The sequence below is a fragment of the Mya arenaria genome, chromosome 17, assembly GCF_026914265.1.
Source record: "Mya arenaria isolate MELC-2E11 chromosome 17, ASM2691426v1".
In the NCBI taxonomy this organism is placed as follows: domain Eukaryota; kingdom Metazoa; phylum Mollusca; class Bivalvia; order Myida; family Myidae; genus Mya; species Mya arenaria.
The window spans coordinates 25448670-25462108 of record NC_069138.1 but is presented as its reverse complement, the minus strand read 5'-3'; the positions used below and the strand labels follow the sequence as shown (position 1 = coordinate 25462108).

At 34.4% G+C, this 13439-nt stretch overlaps 1 protein-coding gene across 1 annotated transcript in view; it reads left to right on the top strand.

Annotated features, from left to right (window-relative positions):
• Positions 1 to 2790: 2790 nt before the first annotated feature.
• LOC128222854 (neurogenic locus notch homolog protein 1-like) overlaps positions 2791 to 13439 on the top strand; it is a 97852-nt gene continuing 87203 nt past the window's right edge. Inside the window, 2 exon segments of the mRNA XM_052932002.1 lie at positions 2791 to 2975; positions 11346 to 11424. Of these exon segments, the coding sequence (XP_052787962.1) occupies positions 2915 to 2975; positions 11346 to 11424 (140 nt within the window). The 5' untranslated portion in view covers positions 2791 to 2914.

The window sequence follows — 13439 nt, the reverse complement described above, 5'->3', positions numbered from 1 at the left end:
GATACGATGGTCATGGCGGGGTGTGAGCCCGCACCATCTCGCTACACCCGCGGCGGCTTTTCCTCCCTGAAATTGTATAATTATACTGCTCCAAAACATGATTTGCAATATCAAGACACTGTTTCAAGTGACTTAAATAAGTGTTGATAATCAGCGTTACATGGAAGCGTCCTCCTTCGGTATGTATTCTCTACAAACGGATTGACCTACCTGGTGTGTTTAAAAACATTAGGCAAGTGAATACTGCGACTTTACGTTAAGCGTTGGTGCTGCTGATAAATAGGTAGTTGTTGATCATGCGTGTTTTTTTTTGTTTTTTTTAAAAATAGGCTCCAAAATAGTGGTACTACAATGCAACGGAAATGGGATTTGGAAGGGGAATCAGCAGGCGATCGACGTGCTGACTTTGACGCTAGGGTTGTAGCACCATGAAATTGGAACTCCATTTCCGAAGATGACCCATTTACCTCGTTTTTATTTGCTGTTGGCTATTTGATATTCAAACACTTTTATTGAACACATTGAGCTGCCAGGGTTAATTTATAAACCCACGTTACTGCTCTACTAGCGTACCACCCCTAGTGCGACACGCCGGAGGGTGGTGCGTTAGGTGTCATGGTAAGCTTATTAGTACTCGCACTCGGGCCTTGCCCATTCGGCGAGTTCTCCGATAAGGTTATATAAGTCATTTTATGTTTTTGGAGCATAGTGCACGGGCAGAATGTAACGCTGGTTAGAGCTTCCCTGGGTTTTCAACGTGCGTCAGTGTATAGCACTGTACTGTGACAGGGGACCCCAATTTAACGTCCCTCCCGGAATACGATAAGTATGTGTTAGTGGTGCGGCGGGGAGTTGAACCTGCGACCCCTGGTTTGACAGTCAAGTGTGTTACCACTATACCACGGATCCGCCACATACACCGGAACACGAGCTTTATAATGCAATGGAAAGTACAATTGAGAACAAGCCCGAAGCCAAAAATTAACGCAGACACTGTTTGAAAGCACAAGCGGTTAACAGGAACTAATATCTGTATTAGTATAGTTAGGGGTTACGGAAAGATCTTGGAATACTCGGAAAACATAAACATAAGACATTTCTTTCATTTCTTAAATCGTATCCATTCCCAGTTTCGTAGTTTCAAAATTGAGGCTATAAATCTGATGGAATCGTCTAAGTATTCAGGGGTCGCCATTGAGGTCATTTTGGGGACTTAAAGTGACAGCAGGGCGCTCGGTAAGCGCGGCCTGCGGTGGACCTGTTGAACACTTTCATACCATACTCAACAACTGACAACCAAAACGTGTGTGTCGGGGGGGGGGGGGGGGGGTCGATCCCCACTCGGAGCTTCGTCGACGATCTACTGGTATGGTAAAAAACGGTACACATCTCTACAGATCGTGTGTTATATGTTTAAAATTGCGACTTAAAGCTGCACTCCAGTCACAGATGACCGTTTTGGCAGCTTAGTTGTAATTTTTTGTCATAGAATGAGCCAATTTTTGCGTACATGTCTTGAAACCAGTGATATAAGACTGCTGACAAAAGATAAGATTGCAGTTTTACATATTTACATTCGAAAATTGATGTTTTATGCTGAAGAACACATTTTTAAAGCGTTAGCCCTAAACCTTTTTCGAACGTATATTTTAAAGACTTCGATCTGATATTTTGTCACCAGTATTATATCACTTGTTTCCAGATATTTACGCAAAAATTCGTTCATTCCAAGACGGCAAAAAAAATGTCAAAATGGTGAATCTGTGAGAGTGCAGCTTTAAAATTAATGGCACCTTTATCCTTATAATATTTATCGTTCGTTGTCTTCAAATTTTGTAGCGACAACTTGTCTAAAACGGATTTTAATGAAGCGAAGAAACCCACCGCTGCTGTTTTAAAAGAAAATAAAGGGCGCTTATCAGATCGCATCAAGCTGTTACATCTGCCATTTTTGTCGCATGGAGAGATAGTCTTTTCACGAACGCAAAATATAATTGAAAATAAATACTAATTTTAAACAATTATCATGTAGATAAAATCATTACTCTTTTGATTTTTTTTGTATTGATAGTTTATGCTGATATTAGCATAAATGAGTTAACTTGGACAATTTAGTCGGAGCGCTCGGGTGCGTCTACAACCGCCCCACTCCTTTATTCCCCTAGTGTTTCTCAATTCAGTGGGTTTTATCATTTCCCTTCCCCATTCCGCCTGCCATTATTCCGTCCGTCTGCCGTTTAAATCGGACACATATTATTATTATTATTATTATTATTATTATTATTATTATTATTATTATTATTATTATTATTATTATCATTTTATCCCTATTTCAAAAAGCCCCGCACTTGACATATGCTGTATAAAATGTAATATCAAAAACTACATAGGTATACATTTTGATTTTGGCAATTATGTGTTTTTTTTTCATTTTGCTTTACTTTATGTTTATTTTAATTTTCCACTGTGCAGGTTTAATAAGCAGATTCTAAGAGATCAAAGACGAAATGAATCTGCCAAAATTAGAATCCGAACAAAATAGTCCCTTGTATAAACGCTTCAATATTAATGAGTTCACATCAGATTCGATGATCTTGAGTTAAGAATAACATCTGAGATTATGAGAATATGAATTATTGCGATGCCAGGATAAATAATTGGCTAAAGAAAACTTTAAAAAGTTTTGTTTGTTTAGCGCGGAGTGATACAGATGCACTGATTTACAATACATTGAATACACCTTGGCACGAGCCAAATACACTGCTATGATAGTAGAATGTAGGCGATAGACTGAATACTGATTATTTTTATTTCTACGCGAAATTATCAATTCTTTAAGGATATTCAATGTGGTTATGGATTAAAAATGTGTTTATTAACGTCATAGTGAAAGTGGATTAAAATATTCGGAGTTATGAAGCTAATTCCTTGGATTTTATTACTCAGTCTCCTGCAGATTTTTTGTACTTCCGAAGGTAATTTATTTTTTCTGTGCTTTGGAAAAGAACAACACTGTACCTTGTTTTCGGTGAATAAGAGCAGCGTGAATATGAAACGATGTTTATAAGGTGCATGTTATGGTATATTCATCGCGGAGAGTTTCTCAGTAATATACGGTTTACCTACATTATAACTTTAACACGTGCAGTCATGCACTATTTCCAAATTCCATGTAACTTTCAAGGAAATCAATACCTATTGTTTATCCCACATCTGATTCATGAACTATTGTTTTAATTATTATTATTATTATTATTATTATTACAGTCACTGATTAGTCATTATTTGCATGGGATTCTAATGTGCCAATAAGGGTCATAATTAAGACTACCGGTATACTGCTAATTAAGTAAGCTGGGGAGGGATTGGTTTTTGCAATTGATTCTCTGAACTGTTTACCAGTGGAGTAAGTACTTGACATACCTGATCCCACAATGACTTAAAATACAATTAAAACGAATAAAAATGTACTTTCTCTGCATAGACACATCACACTAAAATATTCCTTCATTTGGAAAAAAATACCCCCCCCCCCAATGCAATGCAATGCAATGACACATATTAAGTACCTAGTCCTACAATGACAATTTAAAAACTGCATTTTCAACGCAATGACATATATCACATGAAAATGAGATTTGTCCACTTAGTATAATTTAGTACCTGGTCCCAAAATGACTCAAAAAAGAAACAATTTTAAATGAATTATCCTCGTTATGACATAAAACGAAAAGATGTGTAGTATCTCATATGAGGAGTATTTGTCTCTCCGTCACTCTTAGAATAATTATTGACCACAATTTGGTTTTTGGATTTCGTAAACAGCTTTCCCAACTTTCACCAAAAATGGAATTGAAAGTAACACCTAGTCTCCATGGCATTTCCCCAAATTTTCTCAAATTAACCAAATCTTTGCACATTTTGGATTTAAATTGCTTTGTAATGGCATCAGATCATTGATCATTTATAGAAATTGTCGGAACCAAAATGTCCAGATTGTGTGGAATGATTAAAATTGTGGACTTGATTACATTTTAACTTCTTGCTAATTATTGTGAATCTTTCACGAGGCTTGATTAATGCTCAGTGGTGCCTAGAATAATACTAAGAGTCCATGTTTCCTTTTTTTGTCAATATAAATTGTTGTAGGAGAAAAAGTTATATTAAATGCTCAAAATGCACCATTTTGGATTAGAAATTGTTAAAAATGTTTTTGGGGTCAGTATTAAACCCAAAACTGCTATTCAAACATATTATGCATTATTTATTTGGTTCTGAGGGAGGGGCACAACCTTAAAGGCTTTTGACGTGCGCCCCTCCCTCAGAACCAAAATAAGTTGCACCCCTTCTAACTTTGATTCCGGATTCTGCCATTTATATATTAAGGGATGTGAAAGGAAAGTATTTTAACTATTAAAATCTTGTGCGAGTGGATGGGCAATTTTGGCAGTTTCCATATTTTATCATATTAATTAATTATTATTGTTCATAATGTTCATATAATTAATTTATGCAGTTTATAACATGTAAGATGACAAACTCAATATGTGAAAAATATTTTTTTCAGAACTGACCATTTTGGCCAATGAAATAATCAAATTCATAGATCAGAGATTATCTGAAGGTCCATAAAGCCGTAATTTTTGTTATTTTGTTTTGGGTTACTTGACCCTACTTGTGAAATAGACGCTGACCCTACCGTTTTTAAAGTCTGTTGGTAAAAAAGTGTACTTTTAAGGGCATTACCCAATTATGAAATGAAAATAACACTAACATATCTTCCTGTTTTGGGAAAAGATGTAACCTTAACCACATAATTTTATTTTGGCCTAATATATCTTAAGTGTTTTGCAGGGGCAAGTTCAGGATTTGAGGTCAGAGGGGGTCTCAACATGGGGTTGTAATTTGTTATGGGAGCCCCTCCCCTCGGGCCTTGTGTTTTTTTGCAGACTGGGAACATTTCTTCCATTGAAATTCTAATTATTTCAATTGCTCATACTGTTTTCATATAATATCATTCTTAACTCATCCTTGAAATGTACTGACTGCCAACAATAATGGCCCACATTCGAAAATCAGTCAGTAAGCTTATATAAGTAAATCTATTGGGCTAAGAATCCTGGCCAAATTATTGCCAAATTGCTGTAAACAGTTTATTTTACCTGGTTATTCTAGTAACAAAACTACCAGGTGTTTCGTTCTGAATCAAACCTTCGTAATCAGCACTTATTTTCTTATTGTTTCAATTTCAGTGGGCTTGAAATTCTGGAATCAAATCTCAGACCAGCAATTTAGTTTATCCAGAATTGATGTTTTCATGGGATGAATTGATCTTGGAATTTTTATGAGAAATGAATTGAACATATGGAAAACAAACAAAGACAATATAGGTATCATATGCAAATTTTGAGTTTAGACTGAAACATTTGTTGCATTTTTTCTTCAAAAAATGTAGCAAGGTGAAGCTTTTGGCACCCAATCTTCAAGTGTTTTCTTAATGTTTAGAAGTGGCTCTTCATCTATAGGTGTCTTCCCCTGTAAGCACTTCTGTCATATCATGCTGTTTTCTTCAATTTTAAAGTCACATTTGGGAACTGCATTCCTCAGAAATTCAAGCATAAATGAAATATTTCCCCACAAATAGAGGGCTATCAAGGGTCCCTTCCCCTACTGAAGTGAAAAAAAGTGAAAAAATAACTTGAATACAATACATAGTCAGTCTTGTTAAGTCTTTGCCACATCCTACATGTAAACCATGATCATCTAAATCTGGCTTCATAATATATGTTTAAACGATTATTATTATTAGTAACTCCTGAGGGGTAGGGGAGTGGGGGGATGATTTTACCAGGCATGCCTCCCCCTCTCCCCTCTAAATTGAAATTGTCCAAGTTAAACTTTTAGTGTCAATATGGTGAAACATATATGCATGTAGTCTTTAGAACCCACAAAAATGCACCATTGGACCAAAATTAGCCTAAGTTTTCTTAGTTGGGGTCCACACCGTAATTTATGATGTTAAGAAGTTACATTTTTTTCAGTTCCAAGGGAGGGGGCGCTTGTCCCAAGTTTTTCCCCTTGGCTACGCCCAACTCTGGATCCACCTCTGTAAATTATCAGGCCTAAAAAAGCCATGCCTTTTTTTTTGTTACCGCCTGAAAATAAATGGGTCTGTTTATACATGCAGATAGGGTATTTGTTATCTGGCATGGTGGAATGTAACCTTCAAATTATGCTTATTCTTCATTTTAGATCGCAAACATAAAAATTGTTTTGTTTTATTTTCCCGGTCTGCGGAAACAAAACATGGTTGGTCTGGTTACCCAAAACAAACATTTTTGTTTCGGCCTAAGTAATAGATTAATTAATGCTAAAATGCAGCAGATTCACATCTGTAAAATATATAAGATGAGTTTGAAAACAGGTGGATCTACCAATATCTGTTTCCGATGCGGAATTTGTGCATTTTTTGTTTGTTTCAGAGATATTTTATGGGGCAATCTGTTTCAATATTTTGACAGGTAACGCTATTATTTTAAAACTTCTTGATCCTGTCATTGTTTTTCTGAAATTGTCTTACATTGAATGAACACCTGAGCAAATCTTTCTTTGAGAATTTCTTCTGAGTCACATATCTGGAATCAGTGGACCTGCGATTAAATATCACTGTATTCCAACCATGCATTACCTGTCTAAGTTTATTGTTTAATAAATCTTCTGTGCTACGCATTTTTTTGAACTCATAAATAAATGTTTAAAAATGAGGTAATTGTTTGTTTCAGTGTTAGCCAGCAATTACCATATATATTTTACCAACTGAGCACTAGAAGTTAAATTTCACAAGTGGCTTTGTCACGAGTGAAATATTTACTTTTGGTGCACAGGAGTGAAATATATTGCTATCTTACACTGAAACAAAAAAAATCCTTTTATCTCATGCTTATCAATTTGTCAAATAATTAATTGATTCTTAATTGAATAATTGAACCAAATTTTAGTGAGTAAGAATTAATGTCATACTGGAAATGACATCATTGATTTTTCTTCCTAGCAAGGTTTGCAATTAAGTTCCTTTTTTTACAGTGAAACGGGTTTAAAACAAAGTGAAAATATAAAAAAATGAAATCAATATTCAATTAACTTTAACTGTTTCAAATTGTGAGTTTATCAGGATAATTAACGGTATATTAAACACAGTTAATTTTCAATAAACCACTGAAAAGCATTCAAAATAAATCATTATATATTAATAATTATCGATTCCATTAGGCCACACCAATTCTATCTTTCGTATGTAAAATGAAGTCTGAGAAAAAATTGAGTGAATAAAAGAAAGATATAAGTACATTTTTTATACCCCGCTGAAAGGCGAAGGGGATATATATATAGTAATGGAAGGCGTGAATAAGTGTGTGTTAGTGTGTGTGTGTCCGGGCAATCTTGTCTGGTGCATAACTTCAAAGTCTTTGAGGTATTGACTTCAAACTTCATTAGAGATAGATCTCATTGAGGAGAAGTGCAGTGCACAAGAACCATAACTCTTGGTGCAGTATTTTTTGAGTTATTGCATTTTGTTTTAAATGTTCATTGGTATTGTTTGTCGATGTTTGATACTGTTCTTAGTTTGGCAGGGGGGTTAGGCTGTGACTGCTCTTGTCCATTCTTATTGTTGCAGTTCTTGGTTTTAAAGGCCTAAAATGATCTCAAAAAAGCTAGGTATAGGGTGTGACAAAATAAATTCTCTAGTCAAAACAACAAAGCATGTGCCGCATGCTTAACATGGATTCTAGTATTAATTGTTTATTTAATAATTCATGCATTCTTTCTTTTTTTGTTATCAACACAAATTGTCAACATCAACTTCAAATCAGGAAATATAAATTTGTTTATATACTGTGGATAATAAGGCCTTATTGTCGCTAGATCATCTTTTTATGTAACATATATGTTAACAGTTGCAAAAATCTTTATGGGCTTTTACACTTTGAAATCCTTTAAACTTTTTAGAAAGTTTTTAAAATGACTTATATATGTGCATATATAAATTTTGGTTTATATTCTTTTCAATTTCAAAGTGCCAACCAAATTTATACCACAGTTGCCAACATTTATAGAATAATTTGTTTAATTAAGAATCAATTAGTGTTTTGTGAATACTGTTTGTGCTGGTAATTATATTATTTATATATGCTGATTTTGTATATTAATTGTGAGAATTTCACAAAGTCCTAGTTTCCGTAGGAAAAATGGCCTTCTTAACAAGAAATGCATTGTCTTACATGGTTTCTCATGGAAACTCAATTCTTTGATATTCTTTTATGCTTATGTAATAAAACATAAGTTACTGAGCCAAAAGTAAAAATGATACAGGATCCAAGTCGATGTTTTCAAAGGTGAAGAACATCTGAATTTTCTAACTTTCTTTTCTCACAACACGAGGATTTTCCAGCAAAGATCAGGAGTTTTACGAGTTGATGTGGAGTTGATGCCGTAATTACGATCAGGCTTGATACAAAGTTTGATAGGTAGCATGAGGCAGGAATTATGTAGGTAAAACAATTTCATGAGTCACATCGCCATGCAATTCATATGTAGTATTTTTAGTTCTTACCTCATCGATAGCCATGCAATTCCTATAGTTGATGTTTTGTCAGTAAGTGAACACTGGAAAAGGAATCATCGAAATAGAACTGGAAAACAAATATCACATCATTGTTCGTTTTCGTTATTCATCATAAAAGAAATAGACTTCCAAAATTGGGGCTCTTCCAGGTATTAGGGTGGTTATAACGGCTGATTTCTGACATTTATTGTCAGCAAGATTCGAGGTAAAATGATGACAGAAAAACAAGTGATCCCCTGACTATATAATGGATTCTTTTATGTTTTTTAAACATGCCGATGAAAAGGGGACAAATAGAAGGGGACCCCCCTCCCCCTCATCCCCAGATTATTTGGTTGATTTTCATGTTGATATTATTTTTTGCCACTTTAATTGCCTTTTATCTATAAATATTTGATATTTCGCCCAGTCACTTTGTAACAATGTAAAATGAAGCATAATTAGATGGAGAAAAATTGTATCAAAAATGTTTTAAGCTGTATCAAAAATGTTTTAAGCCAAAAGCAACATGTAAGAATTCAAAAAGTTGACGTTGCTGGCTTGGTTAATACATTGTTATTTAATTTTAGGAAACACCTGAGTGATGCTTCCTGTCTGAACGGAACAATTTTTTTGCAGCAGGTTGCAATATTTCTTCCCTGAAACTAGATGAAAAAAATATAAGGCATCTTGATTTTCATGATTGCTGAATTTATATATTTTCTATGGCTGAGTCACAGCATGCCTTTATAACTGTTTTCTGCAATTCATGGTGAAGGAATTTGCGGAGAAATCTGATCATGACAATTTTAATATAGAACCAATTGCTTAAACATAATACTGAGTTTTGTGTTTTGGAATGAACGTTTTTTTTTTGCAAGTGTCTCATTATAATGGAATCTTCATTTTGGATGGCTTAATAAGTACTTTCAGCTCGATTTTCAAGAAAGCTACTGCATGATTTCTTGAAAGGTTATAGAAACACAGACTCAAATTATAGATTCATATGAGTCAATTTCCTTCAAAGAAACGAGGACTTATGTCCATTTTGAGAATTTTTTAGCAAAAGAAAAGCCGCGGATTGGATTTGAACCCATGACCACTTGATAGAATTACACTTAAGTTCCATAACGTTGACCACTAGACCGCTCTCGATTCGAATGCACTGAGCATGGCAAAGGCCTTTTGCCAAGTTTGGAAGTGTTTTTTCTTTGTAACAATGCTTATCGATAAATTATCTGAAGGGTATCAAAGTTCTTGTGCATCGTAGATCAAATGTCTGTGTCTGACCCAGCATGTTTATGAATTTTTTTTATCATTTTACGAAGAATTAATTTGCAATTCAGGTAAAAAATGTCAGAACAAAACCATGGATATATGAAGCAGATATTGTAGCCTTTTTTATGCAGCTTTGTTAAAATTCTAACCCAGTTTAACAGAAAATTATGAAATCTGTGGTTTGTTAAAACCGTAAAATGTAACATAAAATATAACAGGACTAAATTGGACAAATGATTTCTGGAATTTCTTTATTTCCAGAGTTGTTAGAACAGAGCTTACAGGTATAAACTTGATCTTTGACACACCTACAAGTGTTAAAAAACAACCAAAAACATTAACACATGCATCGATGAGCAAAACTGTTCTCTGGTAAACTCATAATCCAAAGGTCATGAAAACTCAACATTTCGTTAACCATTAAGCATGTGAAGATCATTTTCATACTGCGTAGGATCGGTTCAAGTTACTGTGCCTGTATACTTCAGACCCCCAGTGCCATTTCGTGGCATCTGAAAGCAATTCGGGTTTTAAAGTCACAGATGACTGTGATCTTATCTTGCATTTTATCTTCTCGCAATATTTCTTTGTCTTAGTGCACAATGAATGGAACTCTTCATATTTTGGTGTTAAATTTGTTTGATGATGTGTATGAAGAAAAACAGGAAACGTCTCCTTGTTAATAGTTGTTAAAATTGATCCCTGGAGTAGCACATATATATATATATATGTATTTATATTGTATTATTTGATGACTGCCTATGTTATTGTTTAAACATTAAAGGGACTAGACACCAGATGATACATTTGCAAGAAAAAAAGAAAATTGTCAAAAACTTACATAAAATTGACATGGATGTGTATGACACATTGAGTCTTGCCTACTGATGTATCACATCGCTAACAACTCATATGAGAATGCATCTTTCGCATTATTTGCCCATTGTTCCAATTCGAAATTTATGTATGAAGTTAGTTTAAAAATAGCATCAGTATAATTATTTGTACTCATAAACAGATATGATTTAAACTGGAAAACCATAATGTGCTATTTTTAAACGGATAAACACAGATAAGACAGCAACATGATTGTTGCTTTTATTATTTTATTAGTGAAAAAAATGATGTATTTTTTACCTCCTACTAGCTTGCATTGACAAGTCTAGGCATGTTTTGACGCAATAACTGTATTTGCCGATTTTGGGACCATCATTCTGGTGTCTAGCCCCTTTAAGCAAAACCTTTTGAAATGTTGGACATATTTTGCAGATTCACATGAAACTTGGTACATATTTACTCACATTTTGTTGCTGTTCCCAACACTCTGGCCATGGTTTTTGTTTAGTTATGTCCTTTGTAGATTCAAAACCAAATTGGCATGATCCACATGTATTGCCCTTATTCATACCCATGGGTAGTATATTAATCAAAGTACAATGTTTTTATTCTTTATTTCTATTTGCAGGAATTGAGTCATGTGACCCCAACCCGTGTCAAAATGGAGCTCCCTGCAAACGATCTGTTCTTGGACATTACGAGTGCAAGTAAGTGATGCTGTCAGGGACTGGTAGTCAGCACAATGGCTTTATGCAGTTATAGCTTGGGCTGTATTAAACTGCTCCAGCAGGAGGCATGATCTATGGGGCTGAAACCTCCGTTTTTGGTATGCCGTGTTTAGGTGCTTTGTGCAATGTAATTTGGAGGTGTACTGAGTTACCGATAAACTCCAAATTTGGCATTGCTTGGTATGTCAACTCGAAATCAGTTAAATTATTTCTTATGTAAAGTTCAGGTAAAAAAGGAAGGAATATTCGAACCACAAGGGGGGGTGGGGTATCAACCTCTTCTAAAGTGCATTTTGTCTCACTACATAGTTCTTAATTGAAAAATGCACAGTGCAAAACATTTGAAACCTTCCTTAATTTTCCCAAATGGGAGGTATATTTGGATTTGCTTATTCCAAAGCCCCAAGTGGCTGAACCATCCTCCAAAATTTATTCTATGAAGGCAACAACAATGAGATTAAGAATCACGTACCAGACCTTGGAAATAATCTGGGTGCTCATCAACAAAGCTCCAAGTGTCAAGAACCTCCCCTAGAATCTGACATGCTTACACATGTAACTCTTGGCTCAGTCCCTATTCATTATCAAGTAACTCTTGGCTGTCGCTATTGAAAATATTTTCGATCGGTGTAATTCAAGTCCGATAATGTTATATAATATGTTGTTTTTTTCTGGTTTCTGTTTTTATAATCCAAATTTATAAAAACAAGTGCACAATCTTGTATGTCTTATTAAAAAAAAACGTTATTATTTATGTTGCAAACAGATAATAATTAAATATATTCATAAATTACACTTGTTCATTTATCTAAACTGTTTTATATTTGGGACTTACTTTAAATACAAAAAATTAAGAAAGAAATTTAGATATGATATGAGATGATATGTTACCATTTACAGGGGTCGACACTAACCATTTTTCCAAGGGATCCCGAAGGGACACCAACATTTGAAATCAGGTGTCCCTTCCTGAAATTAGGAGTCCCTGCCACTTTTTACATTTTTTTCATTGTTGAGCCTGTTTTAATATTAAATTCAACATTCTTTTACTTTTCAATTTGTAATGCAAGTATACACCACCATATTATACATGTTTTCAGCAGCATGTAATGACAGGTTTATAGTAGAACTGAATGGCAGTGAGGTATATTTTGGTCTCTAAGTTGGTAGATTGGGTTCAAAAGCGGGAGAATGTCCAAGTCCCTTTTGTTTTCAGTCAAAAACAGAGATGGATACAATGTAAACAAAAACTCTATGTTGTTACTATTTTTAGATTTTAGGAAAATACGCATAAAATACATCATGGTTCAGGGTCTTGTCAAATGTCGGTGCTTTTCATTAAGAAACTGTAGGAATATTACATCTGGCTTGTGAAAACTCCAATCAATATTTAGTAGAGCTGTTCATAAATCAATCAGACTGCCCAACAGTCGTAGTGCATACTGGAAGAGCAGACGACCCAAAATTGTGTGTACATGTTAATTTTCGCGCCAAAAATTTTATAAATTGATTGAATTAATGAATAAAACCCTGCAAATTTTATTTCTATTATTTTTTTATCAAAGCATAAAATATATGTCTTTAAAATTAACAAAGAATATTGATAAGTTGAATGCCAATTAACAAAGAATGCTGAATGTAGGATGCTGTTCTTTTTGTGTAAATACTCGAAGGTCGTATCATATTATATAAAAGGTATCACCAGAGTTGGCATCTTTTTGGGCGGTTCTGACACATAAGCAAAACAATTCCACATAAGTATTTTACTGATAATAAATCTCTGTCAGCTCTGACCTTGTTTAAAATGTAAACAACAAAACGGAAGCGTTAACCTGCATGCGCCTTGTGAAATGACCTGTTTATTTATAGATTCATGACGTAACTATAGTCAAATAGTCAGCTTTACTTTCGCTTTGATGAGTCCGATAATGATAATTAATAATATCGTTTTGACATGTGCTGTCAAGAAATTTAGGGGAGCCCGAATTTAGGTA